The sequence below is a fragment of the Hippopotamus amphibius genome, chromosome 2 (genome assembly GCF_030028045.1).
Source record: "Hippopotamus amphibius kiboko isolate mHipAmp2 chromosome 2, mHipAmp2.hap2, whole genome shotgun sequence".
NCBI classification, from domain to species: domain Eukaryota; kingdom Metazoa; phylum Chordata; class Mammalia; order Artiodactyla; family Hippopotamidae; genus Hippopotamus; species Hippopotamus amphibius.
The window spans coordinates 190883544-190910020 of NC_080187.1; the positions used below are offsets into that span (position 1 = coordinate 190883544).

At 32.7% G+C, this 26477-nt stretch overlaps 1 protein-coding gene across 2 annotated transcripts in view; it reads right to left on the reverse strand.

Annotated features, from left to right (window-relative positions):
• Positions 1-65: 65 nt before the first annotated feature.
• Positions 66-26477, reverse strand: part of MYEF2 (myelin expression factor 2) — a 32029-nt gene continuing 5617 nt past the window's right edge. The window contains exons 3-17 of one of the 2 annotated variants that reach the window (XM_057722637.1): positions 25419-25471; positions 24179-24186; positions 23982-24075; positions 20303-20494; positions 19434-19587; positions 18859-18908; positions 18678-18741; positions 11959-12060; positions 10412-10462; positions 10044-10112; positions 9640-9738; positions 9274-9345; positions 7724-7932; positions 7593-7644; positions 66-631 (exon numbers count right to left, since the gene is read on the reverse strand). In XM_057722637.1, the coding sequence (XP_057578620.1) occupies positions 468-631; positions 7593-7644; positions 7724-7932; positions 9274-9345; positions 9640-9738; positions 10044-10112; positions 10412-10462; positions 11959-12060; positions 18678-18741; positions 18859-18908; positions 19434-19587; positions 20303-20494; positions 23982-24075; positions 24179-24186; positions 25419-25471 (1433 nt within the window). In that variant the 3' untranslated portion in view covers positions 66-467. The remainder of the gene's footprint in view (positions 632-7592; positions 7645-7723; positions 7933-9273; positions 9346-9639; positions 9739-10043; positions 10113-10411; positions 10463-11958; positions 12061-18677; positions 18742-18858; positions 18909-19433; positions 19588-20302; positions 20495-23981; positions 24076-24178; positions 24187-25418; positions 25472-26477) is intronic. The other variant, XM_057722638.1, reaches the window with a different exon arrangement.

Below are 26477 nucleotides of genomic sequence, written 5' to 3' on the forward strand. Positions count from 1 at the left end.
TACTTAAGTAATTCTTTATCACCAAAAAAAAAAAGTCATTTAAAACCAACCAAAATCATATCCTAATTTGTCTGAGCCCTTTCTTTTCAAGGACAATTACATATTTTAAACAGAAGTTTTGAAAAAACCATCTATGTTTTATCTTACAATAAGTTGATAAAACCTGGGGACATTTGAACAAACAAATCCCACTATGTAGAACTGAAAATAACAAGAAAATGGCTTATTTCATTAAAAATAGTATAACCATTCATTTAAACTGAATGACCAGACTTGCCGTCTTTAAAAACCCAAACTTGAGATTAACAAAAATCACAGTATATTTAACACTATACTGTTAAAAGCTGGTGGGAGTTTTAAGAGTTCATTTTTACAACTTTGTAAGCATACAGTATTACTTTTAAAAATGACTTTTACTAGGAGACTCAGCAAAACAGATGTAAGAATGTTCCAACCGTGGTTTCAAATTATGCATTACGATCCAAGCGAACATCAATTTCTCTGCCACTGATTTTTATGCCATTCATTATTCTGCAGGCTTTTTCAGCTGATTCTGGGGAATCAAATCTGACTGTTCCACAGCCTTTTGACTTTCCATTCTCCATTTTTATTTCTGCAAACATTACGTGACCTGTAAAAGAAAAATTACAGAATTACTAGTCAGTTTAACCAGGCTCCACTTCACTACACAGGTTTGAAATTTCTCATAGCCAATTAAGTGACAACTTGGCTAAAAATATTAATGATTTTAAAATAGCACAACATATAAGCATTATTCTCACCATTTTATATTCTGAATAGAATACAATTCATATAAAGTAATTAATATACACAGGTTATAATATACAAAATTGAAATCAAAATAAATTTGCTTAGGATTTAATATTTTATTAAAAATTCTTAATGTTAAATCTTTATTTCTAAAGTGAATTTTATAGCAAAGTAAGGTAAACTAGCACAAAATGACACCAAGTTACCATGCCTAATAACAAACTTACAAATACAAACAAAATTATTTTTAGAAAAAAATTCGTCTTTTATGCCCAATCCCCTAATCTCTCTTCCTTCCCTTTCACACTCCATCTCACTTTTTTATCCCTGAAAATAGTAGCAACCGCCCAGAAATTTAATTTTTTCCAGGCCACAAAGGGCTCCACTAATTCTGTTTTTCAACCACAGTGCCAAAGTCATTTATTCAATATCGCAATTTGAACTCCACATGTAAGAGTGGTACCAAGTATATTATGGAAACAGGCATGGAAGAGATACTGTGATAAGTAGAAAATCAGAAAACAGTGATGATAAGAGCACAAAGAACCACCTTAGAAAAGCTTCCAGGAGGAGGAGGAAACCCAGACAATGGTTCTGTTTATAGTTAATATCATTTCTGACTCTATACAGACTGGTATTTGAAATAAATGTGTATCATTTATCAAAGTAAGTGGCCATAAAAATCCATTATCCAAACCAGAAACTTCAGAGAGTAAAAGGGAGAGTTATTAATAATTACACACAAATAACAGATATAAACATTGAGACTATCCCCAGGCAAACAGGGATGTGTGATAACCTAGTTCACAGTTTTAGATGTGAGGTGTGTGACTACTTACCATAATGTTTCCCTCCCCTTAAATATTATAGTTGCCAGATCACTATGGGCTAATTCTAGTTTGGCAATAAAAGCAAAGAGCCAGACATATTTAGTTCTATAAAGGGAGAAAAAAAGGAAAAGGGAGAAACGTAAAAGAAAAGGGCTTAACAAAAAAATTGCATAAGCCCTTTCCAGGTGATGGGATGAATTTTTAATCTCAGTGCATGAGTCAGATTTTTTTCTTTCTGTTTAAACTTTGATCTTAATGATTTCTACAACATCCTGGACTACTTTTCTACTTTCATTTATTCATCCATCCCTGCCCTGCCCCATTACTGCATTTTATTTTAAACCAATAGTTAATCACTCACCCACTCAATACTAATTAAATGGTTCAAGTTAAGAAATATCACACTGAGCCAAAACCATGATCTGTAACCAAGGCCAGGCAGTCTTTACCTGTGTTCTAAAAGTTACAAAACGGACTAATTTCAGAGAAATTATATTATAATGGTTAAAGCAGATCCAAACAATTTTTAACCTACAACAGGTAAAAAACAAACACACCCCTGTGCACCATTAGTGGGAATGTAATTGGTGTTACCACTATAGAAAACAGTACAGAGATTCCTCAAGAAATTAAAAATAGAATTACCATATGATCCAGCAACTCCACTTCTGGATATTTATCCAAAGAAAACAAAAACACTAATTAAAAAAGATACATGCACCCCTATGTTCACAGCAGCATTATTTACAACAGCCAAGATATCGAAGCAACCTAAGTGTACATTACATAGACATAAAAAAGAATGAAGTCTTGCCATTTGCAACAACATGGATGAACCTACAGGGTATTATGCTAAGTGAAATAAGTCAGACAGAGAAAGAGAAATACTGTATAATTTCACTTATATGTGGAATCTAAAGAACAAAAGAACAAACATAAAACAAAACAGAAACAGTTATACAGAGAACAAACAGGTGGTTGTCTGAGTGGAGGGGGGTGGAGGGAAGAAAGAAATAGGTAAGGAGGATTAAGAGGTACAAACTTCCAACTGCAAAATAAATGAGTCACAGGCATGACATGTACGATGTGCAGAATATAGTCAATAACTATGTAATATCTTTTTATGGCGATATATCATAACTAGATTTATTGTGATGATCATTTGAAAAGTGTGGAAATATTGAATCACCGTATTGTGTAATTAACAGGAACTAACATAGGGTTGTAGGTCAATTATACTTCAAAAGCAAAGAAACAAACTCATGGAAAAAAAAGAGATCAGATTTGTAGTTACCAGAGGCAGGGAAGCAGGGTGGAGAGGGGTAATTGGAAGAAGGTAATCAAAAGGTACAAACTTCCAGTTATAAGATAAATAAGTACTAGGGATGTAACATACAACATGATAAATATAGTTAACACTGCTGTATGTCATATATGAAAGTTAAGAGAGTAAATCCTAAGAGCTCTCATCACAAGGAAAAATTTTTTTTTCTATTTCTTTAATTTTGTATCTATGAGATTATGGATGTTCACTGAACTTGTGATAACCATTTTATATGTATAAGTCAAATCATTATGCTGTACACCTTAAATTTATACAGTGCTATATGTCAATCATATCTCAACAAAACTGGAAAAAAATTTTTAAGAATACACACACAGAAATCACATTTTCTAACAAACATCATAAAATGAAACTGGAGACTACATTTTTTTTAAGCTTTAAAGACAAATGCAGAGCAATTTCCAGAGTCCTCTTAGTATCTCAAATGCTGGGACCTGAAAAAAAATAAGTTTAATTAAACAAGCATACCTTGGTAAATGGCAGCACTTTACACTGATTTTGAAGAGGACTGTGGAGAATTTTCAAAAGCTTTTAAGGTTAAAGGTTCTTCGTTATCCTAAATTTACCTATTTTTCTTAACATAAGTATCCCACCATAGGTTTATTAGCACTCAAGCAAGAAATCTTCAAAACTGCAAAGGAAAATATGTAATTATCTCTTGCAAATCTGTCTGTTAATCTCCCAGGACAAGTTCCTCTTTTTTTTTTTCTCTTAAATTTTCTGTTTAGGGCTCATGACTCAGACCCCCAAATTCCTGACCTCACAATGATCTCAAGGCTTTCTAGCTGACAAGGTCTACCAGTTAAGATACTTGAACCTTCTTACAGTTTGGACACTGAGGCTTATAGAGAAAGTGGCTTATAGATACTTGTTTCATGGTTACACTGCCCCCTCAAAAGCCCCTAGGTACAGAACTAGAAAGTTCTGTGTTCTAAGTTTCTTCTTAATCCCATAAAGACACCAATTGAGATATTTTCTAAAGATAAATAATTGAGAAGAAAAAAAATTAGTTTTATTAAAATTAGACTTCCCTGGCTTTTTACATGCTCTGAGGACTCTTAAATGACTTAACTATCTACTGATCTTGCGTGATTCCAAGAAAAACAAAATAGGAGTGCTATTTTAGCAACAGTATAGGACAAAGGAGTACGCAATGAGAAATCAGTATTACAGTAATCAAAGATACTGCTGTCACATATACTAACTACAAAGATGACTTCCCTGCAATAAAAGAAACCTTTCTACTTTATTTAACCCAGATTATTAACTAATCTTGTGGGATATACTCTGGAAAATGATGATGCAAAAGCATATCTAAAAACAGACCAAATTAAAGCAGAAATAAATAAATAAATGGTTTAAGAAAATCTACTTCCAAAATACAGCTGTAACATAACCACAGGAGAAGAAAGCAAAATCAGACATTCTACAAGAAACTATACTTATGATATAGGGGACAAAAAACAAAGTTTTTGTGTTTCTTTACAAACAAAAGAAAGTGACTATCTATGAATTTTCTTCATATATTGTTTTTACTCTTACTGCATTATTTTTATTGTTATATTAATCTAGAGTCCACTAATCATGTTTGAAGTAGCATGTGTTTTAGTAAATAAAATCTACCACAAGTCTCCATTTTCTATGCAGTTAACAGGCAGCATACTGATGTAGAAAATGGAAATAATGGAAACCCGTGGAACAACATTATTTCTGTTATGGTTTACAGCAGGAATAATTGAGAACGGGCTTTCTTTGCACTGCAGTTCTAAAATGTTATAGTCCTGCATCATACTAAGTCAGAGTACAGTTAAAGTGTATAGACAATATGTCAGTTTGAAAGAGTATGCCTATCTGACCTCATTAGCACAACCTGAACTGATGTGGGGTTCAACTCTGAATGCGTCAGTTATTTACATTCCATCTTCTTAAAAATGCATATTCTGAGGAATTACATAAAGCAGAATAAAAGATCTACTTTACTATACTCACTTCTCATCTTGTTATATTTGCAGATATCTGAATACAGTTTTTCCTGAATTATACCTGCTGAGGAAATGTTGTATTGAGGGCTATGTAACTCATACTACAACATTTTCTCAGCCTTTGCAACTGTCCCATAGAGGACAATTAACCACTATAGACATTTATAATCAGAGGGCTTGCTGATGGGCCATTTACTGTCTAGAGGAGAGCATGGAGTACCACTAGACTCTTACTAAGCAGTAACCAAGACAATATACTTACCCACCTCGGGCTCAGGGGGTTAGCAACAACCACCAAAAAACTGACTTTTACTATGAAAGGGGCCCACTACTGGCTTGGAGCAGGTTAAAAAGAAACTTCCCATTCTAAGAAAGAAAAATGCTAAGACTTGAAAATAAAGTGACATGGCAGAAAAATAGATGGTTCAGTTCATACAAGCCAGGTAATTTCCACAGTGGTCAATAGCTGGACAATATTCTATATTACCACAAATTATTTTCCTTTCCATCAATGTAAACTGAAGGTTAAAAATAGGAAGATGGTAGAAAATTATTTAGTATGGTATTACCTTAATACAAATCTAAAAGTCAGAAGCTTTTACAGTTAGAATTGAGAAAAGAAAAACAAAAAGCATTACTCTTAATGATATAATATAGACTGATCAAAAAGGGACATAAGAATAGAGCTATAATAACACAGTTAACCACTTTATTTTATTGGCTAAAATGTTGTACAGATATTTTCAATGTAGATTTGGGTACTAACTTTTTCCTTTTAACAAATGTTTTTGAATTGCTGATGTCCTTCTGTCAAAACAATGCCAGCAGCAAGTATAGAAGACCACTGAAAGACCTCAAATTCGTTGCAAGCCTTGCTCATATCTGATCTCAAAAGGAAATCTGCCAACGTATGCCAAGGAACAGTCTACTCAGTAGTGGTCACATTTTCATTGCTGTCATTTGTTTGCCCCACTTTGTTTTCTATCCTGTTTCATTTCTACTTTTTAAAATAAAATCATTGCCATTTGGAGATTTTTTTTTTTTTTCACTGAAACTACAACAGCAGAGATTATCTATACTTGCTGCCACTGCTCCTCATTTGCTATATTCCACTATAAGGCCCTCGTTTCCCCTACAGTCTATGGGATTTGTGGCTTGTGCCACTTACTCATTCTGGGAGATCTTCTTACTCCTACAATGACTACCATCACCTCAAAACAAATTGATAATTCTGCTATCTTTTAGTAGCAACTATTTACTAGTTGACTTGTTTATAACTTTTTTATCAAGAAAAAATGCCTTTCTCTTCTTTGAATAAAATATAAATAAATATAAATGAAAAGATAAGCAACAAAAAGGAGCCACTAGAACATTGTAGATAGATTCACACTGTATGTTCTTTGAGGGCAGGGGTAATATCTTACTGTCTTCCCCTTTCTAATCCTAATGACAAGCAGACTGCCAAAAATACAATATTTGTAGATTTAATTAATGAATAACCAAACGAATGAAGATATTTTCAGAATGCTTGACTCATTCATAAACATTTAATAAACTACTACTGTATGTATGGAGCCAACGAAAGGTGCTAGAATAAAAAGATGATAAAAAAAAAGTTCTTGCTCTTAAGAGCCTCCATCTGGGAGGGAAGAAAACAAGTGAACGAACTATTACAAGAAAGTAAAAGTACTCTGAGAACACATTAGATAAAAGTTTCCAGAAGGATCACATTGATCACTTGTGATAGTGGCTACAAAGGCCACTTTTCTGGGAGAACACTAAACTTATCCCCATCATGATCTCCAAAAATTAAAGACACATTCCAAATACTCTTAACTTTCCATTAACTCTAAAAGGCTGAATGTACCACTTCTATTTCGCCATTTTTTATCATTCTATCCCACCTACACAGCTTACTATTAATGATTAAACTCTTTCAGTTACAATGCAATAGCAGAAAAATACTAGCAGGAAATCTGCTGCTTTGTTCCACCCACACTAATTCTCTCAACACCACAAAAAAAGGGCCCTTTTAAAAGTAATAAATCGCCTAATCTTCTAGGACCTAATGAATATATTAAGGTTGTATAGGTAGTATCATTATAGCCAAGAACAGTTTATAAAAGAAACAGAAGGGCCACTAGAATGTACCTGTCTAAGGCATTCTAGGCAGTGAGTTCTATGCTATCAGCTAAGTTTCTTTTGTTGTATAGGTGACAGAATATGCAGAACGGGTCTCATCTATTAACTCCATATCACTTGGATGTCAGCATTTCATTGGGTCATGCTGACAGTGAACTGTACTACATTATAAACAAAGAAATAAACACACCACTCATTAATATTTCCCACAGAAAAAACATCCTTTTAAATGCAAGCAATGATGATATATTAACCATTTAAAAATCAGGTAATAAAATAAGCCCTTTCTTTACCCACAAGAGACAATAGCAGACTCTAAATCTTGTTATTTAGTAGCAATTTCCGCTGCTGTGTGCCAGAGGATAGCAAAGTAATTCATTTCTTTGATGTGGAATTAAATGTGTCATACTACCCAGGAATAAGCATCTAGACAGGTAAAGGTCTAAGCAGTATTTAAAAGTTTAAAATCAATTTTTCCTCCATAATCAATATCAATATATCTGCAGTCATTGGCATACTTACCACACTGACTGAATTTCTCTTTTAGTTTCTGCCAAGTCAAGTCAAAAGGCAGCTAGAATGAAAAAAGGTATTAGTAACAGATATACAAGAAAAAAAATAATTTTAAGTATCCTTTACATTTAGTTGCTTACATTTCTGACAAATATCTGGTTGCCTTTGGAGCCTATTCTGTCTCTCATTCCGCTTCCCATCGGACCCGATAAAAATCCTCGATCCATATCGATGCTCCTTTCCAGTATAGCTCCTATACCTGGACCCATTCTATCAAAGCTGGAACTCATCCGATCCAGTCCCATCCCCATTCCTCCAGTCACACTGTTCATGCCACCCATTCCACCACCTGGATTTTTAAGAAGGGAAGGGAGGATTTGGGAGTTTGGTGTTTTTGTTTTAAAAACAGAAGGAGAAGGAAGAGGAAGAAGGAGAGAAAGAGGAGGGAGAGAATCATTTTTGAAAAAGAGAGAGAAAAATCAATTCATTTATGTAATTAGACAATATATAAACACAAAATTATCCTCATACACACAATATAACAATCTTTCAAGGAACAGACTTTAATTTGGTATATATTCGGTTAGTTGAAAGTTAATGGCTAACTGAATGTTCATTCTAGCCACTGCATAACTACATTATACATATACACTTCTATAAAACTATATTCTATCATAAAACATAAGTTATACAAGTTTTCTATCAATTATTCATTAATATTATAGTAGTTTTTATCCTCATTTTTATTTTTCAATAATACCAAGCTCAGTAATTGTTAGAACAAAGACATATGGGGTAAATTCAAATAATTACAACTCCAACACACCAACTGTTGCTCTCATCATACTGTCCTACATAATATTCTTTTCCTAGCTTACCTTTCACCTCAGTATCTTGTTTCACATACAATTTCTCTTTTCTTAGCAACTCAATTTTCAATAACCACAGAAAAACCTAACTTTTAGTCTCTACGTTAAACAGAACTTGTGGAGATAGCAACAAAAAATGGAATCACACCCCTTTGCTCAGAGCTTGAGAATCTAGCTTGTAGCTCATACCTGCTTGATTCTTATATGTTGAGTCCTCTCCTTTAACTATTCTACTCCTACTTTCTCAACTGTATCCTTTTTTCTCGTACCTAATATCCCCATTCTAAAAATTAACATCACCCTCAAATTGGCTTTCTGTGAACAACAAACATAAAATTAGGGGAACAGAAATATAAACACTGAGGCGAAAAAGGAAGGTAGGGAAATTATGGTTAACAGGAAAATGGCCAAGGCTGAAAAGATGATGAAAAGGAGTAAAATGAGAAGCAAGGTACGATGGAAGTAATAGCAGTTATAGAGAATAAGCAAGGAAACAGAGTCAGTGCTAAAGCTAACACTGTTCCTGATATATAATCAGGAAAATCCCCAGATTCTTTAGCTGGAATAAAAGTTCTTGAATTGGGTGACAGTTAACATATTCTGGTGTTAGTTTAGAAATGTCAAAGAAGTAAAATTCAAAGTTAGTTTAGAAATTTCAAACAGCGATAAAACAGTAAAGCTGAATAACTATCAAAGTTTCTCTAAATTACAGGTCATAACATACAAGAAAAAAGTATTACAATACTACAATTACTACTCTTGCAAAATTTTTTGCAAGTACTCAAATATTACTGTAAAATTCTAGTAAAATTTAAACCTACTTATTCCAGATCCTACTGGACCCATGTTAGAAGCTCCTATTCTTCCTGCAAACCCTCCAATCATTGCACTGCCTAAACAAGGATGGAAAGATAATATACTAATTAATTTAAACATACTTTAAAATTCCCAAGGTACTATGCTCTCAGAAGATGTACAATAACTGAGACGTATAAAGTCTTCTAGAAACAGGGTTCAAATATGTAAGATACTGAAGAGAACTAGTACATTAAAATCTCTAAAGTATTTTTCAAGTAATAAATTGCATGAAACATTATAAAATTCTAATTTTTCATACAAAAAGAGAGCCAAACTTTGAAAAATATAACTGGCAAAAAAGAAAAGGAGAAGTAAACAGCCAGCCCTACCAAGTCTACCAAAGGAATCTCCAAAGCCTCGATTTATTCCAATATCACCACGTCCAAAATCTCTCTCCATGCTACTAGTCATCGCACCACGGTATAGCTCTGAAAAGATTTTGCAACAAATTAACCCTTTTTCAAGTATTATCAATAAACAGTAATCCATTTATAAACTTATTGAAACTAAACTGTAATGACAGTAAAAGTCACAATACAAAAAGTCCACGATTTACCCAACCTACTTCACATGCCACATATATCCCAGTCCCGCCATGCCTGTCCCTATCCTCTAGTGCCCAAACAGCCTCTGAAAACATCTATAGTATCCATTCCTAAGTAAAGGTGGGACATTTTTAATAATGGGGAAAATGAAATGTAGCATACACATCCCACTATATACATTTACCTACCTCCCATTCGACCAACTCCTCCAAATCCTCCCATGCTATTCATTGCTTCCAAACCACCAAACCCAATTCCTATGGAATAAAGATTAAGTCTGAGATCTGACTGTCAGTTGTATAGCTGAAAGGTACATTTTGTAAATATTAAGTCTCATCAGTAAGCTCTTCATCCATCCTACCTTGTGCAACTGCTTCTTAACACATCACCTTCCATATGCCTCTAAGAAGGTATCAGACTCAATTTCCGCTAGCAGCCTTTAGGACGTGAGTCAACAATAAACCATGATTTCTGTTTTCCTTGGAATTCTCAATATAGTTTCTAATTTATTAAACATGGTGATGGGTACATATAAAAAGCAAATGCTTATACATACCTCCTCCGATTCTATTCACTCCTCCAAAACCTGGACCATCCATTCCCATACCTCAAATAAAATACACAACATGTACTTTCAGTAAATCTTATTTTAATGACTGAAGAATGACATAATGTAACAGAGCAAAATAGATACCACTGGTCTAGTCACATTAGAATACTAGAGAAGCAGCAGGGCACAAGTGGGATGGTTTAAAGTGATATGCCATAGCAGTTGTCTAATCATGAGTCTTCAAAAAGGCCTCTTTGAATATTTATTAGACAAGAAAACAAAATTCATTGGTCATACTCACATTCAGTTAAAGAATATCTAGGACTAGTTAATCATTCATTTTTTTTTTCCAGCTTAGACACATAAATATCACTATAGCAGATTGAGATTTCAGGTCAATCTCCTTTAAATATAGCAGCTAAGGGAGCAGTAAAAAATTAAAGAATAAAAATAGTACGTGTTTAGGAGGGTAGAAGGCCTAAGAGTAAGGAAGAAAATTTCCATCTGCTTAGATCAAAATGATTACCGTAACTACCCTCACAATTTAAAGTCTAGCTACAGAATCTCAATAAAAATAGGAACCAGATAGCATTAATCAGTCCATCAATTAAAACAGCAATTCTCAAAATATGGTATGGGAAACTTTGAGGGTTCAACAGGTCAAAACTATTTCATTACTCAAAAAATACTAAGATACTGACTGTTCTACTCTCATTTTCTCAGGCGTATAAGATGTAATCTTCCAGAAACTACATGATAGATGATATTGCAACAAATTGAATGCAGAAACAGATAGAAGAGCTTGATTGTCTTGCATAAAGCCAAACATTAAAGAGATGTACAAAAAGGTAGAATAATATCACTCTTCTCACTAATTTTTGTATCAGAAAATACAATTTATTTTCTTAAAAATTATATTTATGTTAACATGTAATGGGTTTATTGTTGTTATTTTAAATAAATATGCAAGTTTTTTTTTAATTTCTAAGTTTTAATTTTTAATACAGTATATATTGATGAATACAACCACATAAACAAAAGCACTTTGGGGTCCTCAACAAATTTTAAGAGTATAAAAGGGTTCTGAAACTAAAAAGTTTAAAAATCAATCTTCAAAGATAAACTGTAGGTTAGTCTAAGTGAAGAGCCAAACAGCTATCTGAAAAGCTACCTTCCCAGCTAGATACTCAAATTTAAATTGCTTATGATATGGTAGTGTTTCCACAATTCCACAATTACTGTATATCCATGATATACAAGGCATAGACTATGTTGAATATTCTCCTTCTACCTTAAAGACAACTCAAAATCCAAAGTGCTAAAAGGCTAGCTGTAACACGGCTGGCCTCAGAGGAACCCTTCTGACCTTTTGTCCAACCTCTTTCATGCTCTCTGCTCTCAAGGTTTCATTCCTTTTTCAGACTAAAGTAACATCTTAAATATTCACCTATAAACTAGAGTCCGTCAAACATTACTAACAAACTAGTAAATATAAGCTTTACAACCTAGCAAATGTATCATTTAAAAAGAAATAATAAAGTTAGACTACTCACCACTTGGACCTAAATTTCCCATTACACCGCCTATGTTCAACTGGCTGGCACTAATAGGCTGTCCCCCTGGACCAAGTCCCATTCCAATGCCTCCAAGACCACCTAAAGCACAAGTAAGAATATTATTACCCACTTATATATATGATCAACTAACTGGCACTGAAAAATTTTTTAAAGCTATATGCCTATAGGAGTATTCCTAAAATTTTGCAAATTTGTAAATAAGAGCACCAGTTCTTATTTTCATTGGAATGCATCACACTGAAGCCTCACTATAACATCATTTACTAATGAGAAGTAAAAAAGAAAAAGCAGGTCCATCTTATATTTCAGTTAAAGGCATACTGAACAAGAGTAATGAAATACCAAGAGGATTTTGAATCACCTTATAAATGACATACATATCTGAAAATAAGAATCTTTCTTGAATTTGTAGATCCTCTTAAAATCTAGAAATTACTTTTCAGATGGTTCAAATCAAACTAAAAAGTCAACAACCATGAAAACAATATTGAATACAGCAAATGTTATATTACCTAGTTTTATCATTGACATAAACATTTATTTATATTTATATGGTATCTTAAGTGTTTTCACATCTATTATTCATAGATGAGGTAATTTTTGAGACCTTAAGTTACCTGTACAATGCCATTTAACAAAGTGATTAAGCTAAGACTAGAATTCAATTTTTCTGTCTCTAAATCCAGTATTCTTTTTACTTCCTCTCTTAAAATAAGCTAATTAAGTTCACTGAAAATAGACTGTAAAAAGATAATCTGATGACCTTAAAGACAGTGGGAACTATTTGCGTTTGGTTTAAAAGTTCTTAGTTTGGTTTAAAAGTTCTTAGTTTGGTTTAAAAGTTCTTGCTAGTCAATGTAGCAATTAGTAAGTGGTGGGGGCTGAAAAAAACCATATACTATATACATTTTTTTTAAAAAGAATACAGAAGCATGTTGTGTTAAATTGTGATCAATGTGACCTGGTAAAAGAAATATCTTTTTTCAGCTCAGTCCCTAAAAATGGTTCAAAGCAATAGCACACATGACTATCAACAATGCTCATGTCGTGTCCTTCCCATCAGGAAGCACCCACAAGCCTCCTAGATAGCTTCCTCCACAAGAAGGCAGACAGCAGTATCAAGCAGTATCAGCAGTATTTTGTCTTGTGGAACTGAAAACCACAGCCACAGAAAGATAGAGAAAATGAAAATGCAGAGGACTTTGTACCAGATGAAGGGACAGGATAAAAACCCAAAAAAACAACTAAATGAAGAAGAGTTAGGCACCCGTATAGAAAAAGAATTCAGAATAATGATGGTGAAGATGATCCAGGACTTTGAAAAAAGACTGGATGCAAAGATCGAAAAGTTTACCAAAGACCTAGAAGAATTAAAGAGCAAACAAACAGAGATATGCAACACAATAACTGAAATGAAAAATACACTAGAAAGAACCAACAGCAGATTAACTGAGGCAGAAGGGCAAATAAGTGACCTGGAAAACAGAATGGTGATCATCAGGGATGTGGAAAAGAATAGGGAAAAAAGAATGAAAAGAACTGAAGACAGCCTAAGATACCTCTGGGACAATGTTAAACACGCCAACATTCGCATTATAGGGGTCCCAGAAGGAGAAGAGAGAGAGAAAGGACCCGAGGAAATATTGGAAGAGATTATACTTGAAAACTTCCCTAACATGAGAAATGAAACAGCTACCCCAGTCCAGGAAGTGCAGAGAGTCCCAGGCAGGATAAACCCAAGGAGAAACACGTCAAGACATACAGTACTCAAATGGACAAAAATTAAAGACAGAGAAATGTTATTAAAAGCAACAAGGGAAAAATGACAAATAATATACAAGGGAACTCCCATAAGGGTAACAGCTGATTTCTCAGCAGAAACTCTGCAAGCCAGAAGGGAGTGGCATGATATATTTCAAGTGATGACAGGGAAGAACCTACAACCAAGAATACTCTACCCAGCAAGGATCTCATTCAGATTCGATGGAGAAAACAAAAGCTTTACAGACAAGCAACAGCTAAGAGAATTCAGCACCACCAAACCAGCCCTACAACAAATGCTAAAGGAACTTCTTCTCTAAGCAGGAAACATAAGAGAAGAAAAGGACCTACAAAAACAAAAACAAAACAATTAAGAAAATGGTAATAGGAACATACATATCAATAATTACCTTGAATGTAAATGGACTAAATGCACCAACCAAAAGACACAGACTGGCTGAATGGATACAAAAACAAGATCCATATATATGCTGTCTACAAGAGACCCACTTCAGACCTAGGGACACATGCAGATGGAAAGTGAGGGGATGGAAAAAGATATTCCATGCAAATGAAAATCAAAAGAAAGCTGCAGTAGCAATAGTCACATCAGATAAAATAGACTTTAAAATAAAAAATGTTACAAGAGACAAGAAAAGACATTACATAAAAATCAAGGGATCCATCCAAGAAGAAGAGATAACAATTATAAATATATATGCACCCAATATAGGAGCACCTCAATACATAAGGCAAATGCTAACAACCATGAAGGAGAAAATGCAAGGCACAAATAGAGACACATGCAGAGAACAAACAGATGGACACCAAGTGGGGAAAGCGGGGAGCGCTGGGGGGGGATGAATTGGGAGATTGAGATACCAAATTGTACACTCTAAATATATGCTATTTATTGTCTGTTAACTGTATCTCAATAAAAGTTCTTAAAAAAAAAACAACAATGCTCATGTCTACACCTAATACTCATTTTCATCTCTGATATCATTCTTCACTGAAAGGAACCAGGACTCCTTCAAAGTAGGCCAATCTCATGTCTTGGAATAAGAAAAATCTTCGTGCATCTGGGAAATCCCATTCTTATCAGAAAGAATAGCAGAGGCATGGGAAATGAGAGGGCCCCACTTGCCAAGTTATAATAATTTGAGCAAAGGAAGTGGGGGGTGATAGGAGAAAGGAAAAAATAGGTTAATAATGATGAAAACAACACACTGATTCTGTCAAAGTCTATGGGTTCATATTCTATCTCAAAAGAAAAGAGTACATAAAATCATAAATCTTGAAAAGAAAAGATATAAAAAGTATGAATATAATAAAGGATTTTTTTTAATCGAAATAAATTGAAAAGTACTAATAGTAGAAAAGTAAATTGAAAGCCCCTACTTTATAAAGCCAGGATCTTAAAAGATAACACCCTGAGTGATAAGGAAGGGCAGGAAAGGACTGCCCTACAAAGGGAGAACAGGTAATATTCAAAGACATGTAAGCTGAGAATTTTCCAGAATTTATTTCAAAAAACTGAATTCTCAATTGTGAAAGACCAATAAACAGTAATCCACACCTACACTGTAGTTTAAAACTGCATGACAAAGACAAAGATCTTAAAATCAGCTACGTGAAGAGCATAGCTTACTTATAAAGAAAGGACAATTCAACTGATAGCTGACTCAACAGCAACAATGGAAGTCAGAAGACTGGAATATTTTAAAAGTGCTGAGAGAAAATAACTACCTTAAATTATTTAACCAGTGAAACTATCTTTGAAAACACTCATAGACAAATCGAAATTGAGAGAATTTACTAACAACAGATACTCATTGAAAGAGCTTTTAAAATGTATGCTTCAGGGGTAAAAATAGTGCCAGGGTCTGTGAAAATAAATGATAAGTAAGTAATAATAATGCCCAATTTGTGGGATTGGAGAAAAAGCAACATATAACTAAAACATTGAGCAAAACAGCATATAATTCAGTAGGAGAGTGATTAGAATTAGAGCATTCAAAGGTCATTCTACTATTGAGCATAATTATATTAACTTCAGAATAATTATATTAACATATTAAAATATCCAGGATAACCATCAAAAGAGAAAAATAAATATAAAATAAATATTTGTAAAAGCTGAGACGAAGCGAGAGAGTAGCACAGACATATATATACTACCAACTGTAGAATAGATAGTCAGTGGGAAGTTGTTGTATAACAAAGGGAGTCCAACTCGAGGATGGAAGATGCCTTAGAGGACTGGGGTGGGGAGGGTGGGGGGGACTCGAGGTGGGGGAGTCAAAGAAGGGAGGGAATACGGGGATATGTGTATAAAAACAGATGATTGAACTTGGTGTACCCCCAAAAAAATTAAAAAAAAAAAACTCATGAAAAAAAAAAAAGAATGAGGACTTTAAAAAAAAAAGCAGGAAAATAAAACACAAAATAAAATAAAGAGAATTAATCCAAATAAATCTACAAATGTGAATAAATAAAACTGTTGTATCTACGTTACTATTAGACAAAAGACTTAAAGGTAGTTACTAAACATGAAAGCATTCTATAACAATAAAATCTTGATTCACTAGGAAAATGTATCAGTTCTAAACTTGTAGGCACCTATTGAATTAGTTTCAAAATAGTTAAAGTAAAACAAGAAAAAAATAGACAAATTCAACATTATAGCAGGGGATTTTACCCTAAACATATCTCAGTAATAGATAGTAGTAGCAGACAAAATTACTAACAGAGATATAATTTAAATGATTAACAAACTTGATTTAATGGACATATATTGAACAGTATACTGCACACCTGGAATATTTATTAAAATGTATCCTGTATTAGGCTGCAATGCAAAGTCCAAATTAATTAATTCCAAAGAATCACAATCATAAAGGCCATCTTCTATGACCACAGTGTTAAGTTAGAAATTAATAAGAAAAAAAACATATATTTGGATATTCAAAAACATATGACTTAGGAAGAAATCATAATGGTAATTTAATAAAAATTAAATCACAATAAAGACATGCTATAGCAAAACTTGTACGTAGTGGCCAAATTTATAGTCATAATTACTTACATTAAAAAAGAGGCTGCAAGTCAGTTAAGTGCACATTCAACTTAAGGAGTCAGGACAAAAAAAAGAGACTAAACCCAAAGAAATAGAGAAGGAAATAAAACTAAGAGCATAAATTAAGATAAAAAAATGGAATTCACTTCTTTGAAAGCACTAGGAAAACAGACAACTCTCTAAGCAAAACTAAGAAAAAGAGAAAAATTGCAAACCTTTGGAATTTAAAAAAGACACAACTATAGATGTGGCAAAAATTTAGAGACTATTTTATGCCACCAAACCTGAAAGTGAACAAAAATGGTAAAATGCTCAGAGAAATAGAAATCACAATTGACTCAAGAAGCAATAGGAAATATGAACAGTAAGTAGTTAAAAATCTTCCCCCAAATAATACACCAAGGCCAGACAGTTTTACAAATAATTTCTAGCAAACACTGAGAGAACAGATTATTCTAACAGAAAAAGAAGAAACACTCCTCAAATTAGCACTGTTTCTAATAACAAAAAATTAGAATAACCTAAAAAAAAAATATATATATATATATATATATAAAATGTGGTATTAGCAGTTAAAATAAAGGAACTACAGCTACAATCTATACATAAATGAACCTCAAAAACAATCTTAAACCAAAAATAGCAAGTTGCAGAATAATATGCACAATTTCACTTACATCAAATTTTAAATCCAGCAAAACAATTTCATATAATGTTTATGTATGTATAAGTGTGTAATCAAATTACTAAAATCTAAATGATAAACACTATATTCATAAGTTGTTTCCTCTAGATAAGGTATGTAGTGAGAGGTGGTAAGGGAGAAGAATCTTTAACTGTAAAATTTTATTTTAAAGAAAAATCACCTAAAACAAATACGGTCTACGACAGCTACCCAAGTAATTTTATATTTGTCTGTATATTTTAAATATTTTATAAAAAAAAAAACTTTAATAATAACCAGAGAAAACACCTCAAAAAGAACAAGAGATAGTATTTACTAAGTGCTTTTACATTATGCCAGATCTATTCTAAGTGCTTTACATATATTATATATTAACTCATGCCATACTCATGCCACCCCATGAAGTAGGTACTATTAGCATTCTCATTTCGAAGATAGGGCACTGAGACACAGATGTTAAGTATATTATATTGCTGTTTTATAAACCTTTGGAAAACAATTTGATAATACTGATCAATGAGCATACCTAAAAACTATAAATCTACTTCAAGATACCTATCTTAAGGAAATAACCAAAAACATACCAAAAGTTTGTATACAAAAAGAAAAAAAAAAAGAAAAAGTTCTATTGGTAATTAAAGAGAAAAAAATTAAAATACCTAAAATATATGTAACAGTGATATAATTATGCAGGATCCATATGACATTATTAATAACCAATAAAAAATTTTGGAAAGACTTTTTAACGTTGCATAATGCTTATACGCTAATGTTAAACAAAAAAATAGAAAATTATTTATACGATAGTTCTCAACTATGTAAAAAAATACACATAGAAGGAAAGACTGGAAGAAAATGCACAAAAATGTAATGGAGGTTACCTATGGGTGGTAAAATTACAAGGACTTTTTTCCCCTCATGTATGAGCGTAACAAATTTTTTAGTAAATACTGCTTTTATAATCAGGAAAAACTATAAAAAGAAAAAAAAAGTGGCATATATTTATCTTCTCAGTCTTCCTAATCAATTATACCAAATTAGCTCCATAACTCCAAACACCAAACTGTGGGCAACTTGGGATATAGGCACAAAAATAAAGAGCTTTGCTTAGCATACAGTGAAACTGAAAAAGAATAGTCTGTATTACTTCTAACAATAGCTTTCACTTACGTGGTAATTGTGGTGTTTTACTATCATGTGAACGGTAGTCTTCATGAGGGACGGACTTGTCATCCTAATTGCAAAAAAGTTTATTATATGGTTAATATATAACTAAAAAGATCTGTAACAGAGAAGAGAGCAGATAACATTTGAAGAGGCTGGAGAGTTGAAGTGATATACAGGAACTCACCATTTTCACATGCATAGGTCTATCAAACAAAAACTGCCCATTGAACATAGCTGTTGGTTCAGTCAAGGAAAGCCAGTTAGGACAACTATGAAATTGTACTTGAACACACATTTTTAATAATCATATTCAGCATCAGACTATCTCTGTAATTTTAATCAACATCTTTAGTATTTTACTTATTTGTATTAGTCTCTTCCACATACTCAAAAATCTTCAGTTCTTTGTAGTTTTATTTTATAAATATCTTTTAATTCAACCATTGAAAAGAGAAAATTAACAAGGCTTCATTTAAAGAAACTGTATTAATGTGCAATGAATTACATTACTGTCAACAGCATGTATACAATTAGTTGTGGTTGTGTAGAAAAAAGTTCATACCAGGCCTGTGCAATATGGCTAATTCAAGTTTTAAGAGTGACTTTAGTACTTGGACACAGTAAAAGGTTTTATGTGCTGGAGACCAAATTCTAATACACATTTCTAAGCCAGACAACCTTAAATTCCATGATCCCCACAAAAATGGTATCAAACTTCTTCAACCTTATTAAATAATGCTAAAGTGTAAATCAGGATACAAATTGCTTGAACTGCTTCAATTGCTTGTTCAAAAGTGACTGTGCCCATTCCTCTGCTCTTGCCATCTTTGTCTTCTTTAATATCTGCCCGCTTTACAGTTCCAGCTATGCTGAACACTTCCTTTAGCTTCTTCCAACCAACTTTGAAGTCAAGCTTAATATAAAATTATATAAAGTTACATACCTATTAACCTCTGCACCCACTTATAAATAATACGAATCTTTTCTAAACTCTCAAAAATATAAAGGACTATATTATATTCTTGTTAAACAATATATCAATAGTATTCAAATAGAAAGATCTTAAGTTGTTAAAAATCAGTTAAGCTACATCTACGTTGTTCCTTACCCTTAATTTTTTTAATTCCCAAAACAGTCTCTCAGAGCTACTCAACCCTGTTTTGTACATTTGAAACTTTCATATGTATTTCCACTGAGAGAAATTCAGAGTTTGGAAAGTATGGTTGGTGTCACTGACTTTCAAATGCTTAGAACAAATGACAAACCAACTACAACACGCACATTCACAAATATCAAATATCAAAGCTAAAAAAGGAAATCCATTTACCAATATGAACAAAAATCACATTCAATAAAAGTACATAATTTCAAGAACTGCTTAAGTGTTTACAAATTCCACAGTTCTGTGTCAAAAAATCCTAAATACTTGTATTTACACTCTAACCTTATATTTATGGACTTAAATTGGATTTGAGTTTACAATTGGGTTTTAATTACTGTTTTGCTTACTTTATTTTAAAACAAGCAAAATGTTCTATAAACCTATGACCCATTCATCTAATTAAATAATCTCATGATTAGAACTCAATATCTGAATGGCAAAATTTCAGAGTAAAGCTTAAACTTACATTAGCAACAAAAATTGTGGAACCAAGTCTACCAGCCTGCAAATTACTGATAACCTCAGGAGGAATGTTTGGATTATTGAGAATGGAAGGTGGTAAATTCATCAATCCCGATCCCATATCGGGTACATGTCCTCCTGGAAATGATCCTCCTGTTCGTTGCAATGCCCTACGAGCATTTTCTCCATCAGGATCCTATAACACACAGTGAATGTTAAATGCCACTAGACACATCAGTAAGTCTATATCACTAAAATAATAACTTCAAATTCTACAGCAGCTATCCCAACTGGCTCAAATTACTGGCCCTCTTGAAGAGTGAGCTTTTTCTCATCCAGAGAATTCAGTCCCATAAAAACCTGTGGATAGACAAAAGATTTCAGTCTCCAGGGATGTCAATTAAATACCTCTTTCCAATCACTAAAGTCACTTAAGAACTTGAAATTAGTTTAATTTTGTCCTCATACAGGTATACAAGTATATGGCACACACATATAAATGCACATAGCTCAAAGAGGAACCAAATACTTACTGTGACTCTTTCCTTTTCAAAATGCAGTAATGGTGAATTCTCACCACTATATATATATGCCCAATGCAATGCCAAATTCATACTAACTCAAAGCTTTCAACAGCAGAACAGACTGTTATAAAACCCAGGAGTACTGGGGTAGAGAGGAACTGTTATAATGTGTAAATTTCATTCCCAAACAAAATACAATTATCTGCTTTCCAACCTCTTTCCATCCTCAACAATGGTTATGATCTGAGATGGAGGGAGAAGGGAGATAAAGAAAGGCTAAGTACCAAGTGAAGAATGGTACTAAACATTGTTCAGTTTTTTGTTTTCTTTAGTCCATTAACTTTTAAGAGAAATACCCTGCCTTTATGCAAAACAAAAAAGGCACGCTTAAACATACTTCTCACTCATCTCAGTAAGTAGAATACAAAAAAACAAACAAAAACCATATAAACACACAGACTATCATCTGCAATACCAAATGATAATGGTACATGTAATCATCAACTCTACTCTGCTGGCCTCAATCTGGGAATACTAATAAAAAGAAAACTGATGACTTTAATAAATTTTCTAGGAAGGCTGGGAGAATAGAAGGTGAAGTGAATGTAAGAATAAAGGTATTCTGTCATCCAATGTATTCCATCACCATGAAGAAATAAAAAGAAATACAAAAGCAAAGAAATTAATGTTTTGAAGAATGCTATAAAAATTTTTAAGTCAATAAATAAATGTTTCAGGCCTAAGATTTTAAAAAGTTGCACAAAAAACAAAACTTAGAATACTGGTTACCTGTGGGGGAAGGAGGAGGACATAGCAGGGGAGATGCTTCATGAACCATTAAGACAGTTTGTCCTTAACATCTTAACATTAATAAAACATATTGCTATGTTTTGATTTTTTTAGGTATGACATATAAACATATATACACACAAAAATATAAACATACATATATCATAAAACATATACAAAATACAATTTATGTAAAACCACCTGCTATATAGCATGGTTTTTATTCCTCTTTTCCCCCTAGATGTGAACCTGCCAGTCACTGCCTACTATCGCTATGAGAGGGCCTATAATAAGTATACAACTGCTACTAAACCTCATTTAATTAAATTTAAAAATGCAATTCTAATACCTGTTAATGAATACTGTAAATATACTTTTCCCTAGACTCAAACTAGTATTTCTCAACACTAACCCCAGCCGCCCATGTGAAAAATCAGATAATTCCAAGAAAGGGACCTTTAGAGATATTAATCCAAAAAAGTTAACTGAATAAAGAACACCTCATCATTTAGCTAGGCCAAACTCAACCATTTTTCTCTTTAGGAAGTTAAAAATGGAAGTATCCTATATCAACTTGGATCAAGTAACTCTATTATAGGGTCTCTGAAATATTACTGAGGATCTACAATGTACTAAATCTTAAAAGAACACAAAGAGCATGGAGTCCTAACCACTGGACCACCAGGGAATTCCCTATAATACCTGTCTCTTGAAGAAGAATAGGAAACATCATAAAAAAGCAAGTCATAATCCTCAAAATAATAATTTCTCAAATGGTGGCTGTTCTACAAATGTCACCCTTATGGGAAATTATTAGGGTGTCAACACATTTCTGGAAAATTGGTCCTGGCTTATGCATAAAAATTACCACATAAATGGCTGATACAGATTACAACAGTCTAAACTTTCTCTACCAATTTTCTACTTCTCAAAATATTAAAAAGAAAAAAAAAAGAATAAAAGTGCTAGGCTCAAAGAGAATTAGAGAAATTCAGAAGCTGACTCCAATAAAGGGAGATGGGAAATTTGTATTTGTTGGCAGCATGGCCTTTAATTTTCAACTATTATCACCTCATATCCAGGAACAAGAGACCAAGGACCAGTAACACTCCCACCTTGCACAGGAATAATAACAATCAAAATTATTATTTCAGCTAACATTTATTATGTAGTTACAATATTTTCAGCACTGTGCTAAGTGCTTTATATAGTAATATCACAATTATAACAAATAGGTAACATTTATTGTTTTACATATATTAACTCTGAGTCCTCATAACACTATCAGATAGATTCTAGTATCATTCCCATTTAAGTGATAAGAAAACAAAGAAATACAGAGGTTAAGTAATTTGCCCTGAGTCGCACAGATTCTCTGATGCCAGAGCCTGAGTTTCTCTTATTCTCATAAATGCATCTCATTTAATCTTCATAAAAACCCTAAGTAGGTAAGTATTATCCACATATTACTATAATTACTAAGGTTTAGAGAATAAATAACTCGACTAGTCACACAGCTAGAAAGTGAGAAAGCTGTGACTCAAATCGATATCACACTAAATTAAATTGTGACTGACAGTACTGCTCTACAATGATTTGTATCCACCTTGGTGGAAACTTTTCAGGGTCCCAAAGTTAAATCCTCTCTTGTTTTTTTACTACATGCATAAATAGTCTGTGATCAAACTATTCAGGTAAGATTAACAATATGAACTAAAGAAAGACATGAAAATGGCTTCTATTCAAGCTAATCATTTCCAAGGTAAATTATACCTAACTGGAAATAGTTTTTCATGTATCTTCTGATCATTCTTATGTCAACATATTTATACTTTCATACAAATAGAACATCTCCATTTTAGGGGTTTCCAAGTTCCAGTTATAAATTTCACTAACAGATTTATAACTTTAATTTTAATCTGGCATAGTTTCAGGTTAATTTTATTAAAAGTGAAAATCAATTTTATATAATCTATAAGATATTTGTATTATTAAGCAACCTTTATTAATCAACTAGAAGAAAATCTACATATTTCTCAATCTAACAACACAATCTAAAAACTGAAAACGTTTATACCAAATAAAGTCAGCACCTGAAGTAGGTCATCTTTAAATTTCTGTGTCCTATAATTTTTTTAAATTACACACCTGTTTATAACATGGAACAAATCAAATACATAGGATACTGCTTAAGGGCAAATATGAAATCATGTACAAGCAAAACTATCATCAATTACATAATGCTTTAATAAGCATCTATGCTTTAAAAAAGTGTTGCAACCAGATAAATAACATTACCAGATGAAAATCCAAAGAAGACACATTCTTATATTCAAATGTTTAAATTATTCCAAATATAAGAAATCTTACCTCTTTGATATTCAAGGGTCTTCCACTAAGATCATATTTGTTCATAGTTTCTAGTGCTTTCTTGACAAATTCTTCATCTTTGAATTCAACCACACTTAATGGGGAAAAAAATTTATAGGAAATGTTTATGTATTAAGATTTTTTTTTCAATCGTAAGTTTAAATTTGACTTAAGATACTTAAAAAAAAAATTCTTACCCACAACCCTATATCCCGGTAGATTTGTCAATATATGCAAAAGAAAAAAAGTTTAGGATCAGTAGATGCAGTTAATGGCAGATTCCAACACTTAAATCATTAAAAGCAACCAATAATACAATCATTCTTTGTGTTTTACACCTCTAGAAAATAACAGGCAAGTTACCACAAATTTTCTGAAAATTTTTAGATCTATGCATTTAAGACTGTAGAATCTAGCATCAAACAAGCTTGAAGCACATTTTTACTTTTAGATGACTCTTCTTTAAAACTAAAGTAATGTCATCACACAAATTCAATCAAAAGTAACTCAAGGTAACAACTGAAGGCTCTCAAATACCTATCCTTACACTGTGAAAATATTTTTGAAAGATGTATGGTGCATAGTTATTAATGTAAATTTTTCAATGTTATTAAAATCAAAATAGGAAATATTAATCTAATTTTAAACAAAGTTCTCAAACTGGCTACACACATTTTACTAGCATCCAGTTGTAAGTATGTTAAAAAAAAATCTATGCTAAAGAAACAAATTAGTAGAATTACTTTTTAAATAATTCCTTGTCATTATTACTGTTCAAAGTGCCATCTGAATGTGATGACAAACTTTTTATTTCTTATGTACCCAATTGGTTTGCGCTAGTATAATTAAACATTGTTAAACAGCTTTCCATTACATTCTTCAATATACTGCTTTCTTGTTGCTAAAAATCAAAATCTACTATCAATCAATTCCTTCTATGTCAATTTAAACATCAATGTTATTCATACCAATTGATCAGAGCACTGCCTTGTATGTAGTCCTGCAGGCTACCAAATTAGGCTCTTCAGTGCAAGTTTCAAACATACATTCTGAATTAACACCTTTAAGCTAGAATTCTTAGGAAACTCACAGAACTCTTAGGAAATGTTATCAATTCAGTGACTTTTAAAGTATCCTTGAAGACATCAAAACACAACAAAAAAAATTCCTATATTAAAATCTATTGTCTAAGAAGCATTACCTTAGCTCATTAGAAAAGTGAATGCCCTTTATGAGCATTTACAAAACCCATCCTTTCAAGGCAGCTAGTTTGGTTTGTATAAGTGTCAGACTTGCTAGTATAAAGCCTCAAATCTTTCATAATAAAGTAAAACAAAATGAAACTTAAGTTTCCAAAAACTGGTACAAGTATTATACAAATAGTAAACTGCTGAGGAACTTTTAAACCTCAAGCAGATTATTGCCCACAGCACTTACCCTTGATTTTCCTTCCGCATCCTTAAAGAGCTCCACGTATGTAACCTCACCAACTACATAAGACATACAAAAGGAAAATACCAAGAAACAATACATTTAAACACCAATATCTTGCTTTACTGCACTCCTGTGCACAACTCTACAGAAAGCACCTATTATTCACCAACAATCAAAACCAGACCAACATACCTCCTGTCAATGGCTATGTAAATTTAACTAATTTTCAGAAATGTACATCATCCACATTCTCTAAAAAAGCTAACAACCATATTAACCTAATTCATGCTACAGATCATATTTTGGCCAGCATGATATAGTTGGTGAACAAATGCACGTATACATACAAATGGTCCCTTAGCCTATCATATTAAAAACATCAACATTAGCACTTTTCAAATAACTTTGGTCGCCTACACACAACAGCTGTTTTAAGGTGACTTTCTACCTGAATGTCTTCAATCATGTTTGCCGTCAGTAAACTAAATTTACAAATCATGCTTCACAGCAAGCCACACACTTTCTAAATAAAGTCAATGAATAAAACCAATCAAATAGTTGTCACCTTACAACAGATACACCAATGCAAGTTTTTTTTTTATTTATTAGAAGAGAACAGCCTCAAAACCAAGTACATAGTTTGCAAAACTGTGGAAACTCAATTTTTCAAGAGATAACAAAACTAACTTTTACAAAATCAAGTATTAAAAATATTTTCCCCCAAAACCAACCATGTACATAAAATGAAGGTTTTCAGGTTATTCTGAAAACAAAACTGCAACAGCAGTAACGCAATTTTAATATAGAACTGCAGAGACAGCATCATGGCATTCATGACAATGCAAACAAAATGAATTCCACAGCCAGATTCCAGACTCCACCAAGATAATAACAAAACAGCTTTTGGAAAAAAAATAATCAGACCTTATTATTCATACTTTAACAAGCTAAATGTATTGTTTACCTAATGCAATAGGCCTTTAAAAGTCTATAAAAACTTCAACTAGACAAAGCAATCACTTTAACAAAATTCTTGGTGGCATGCATATGCTGGCTCGCTAC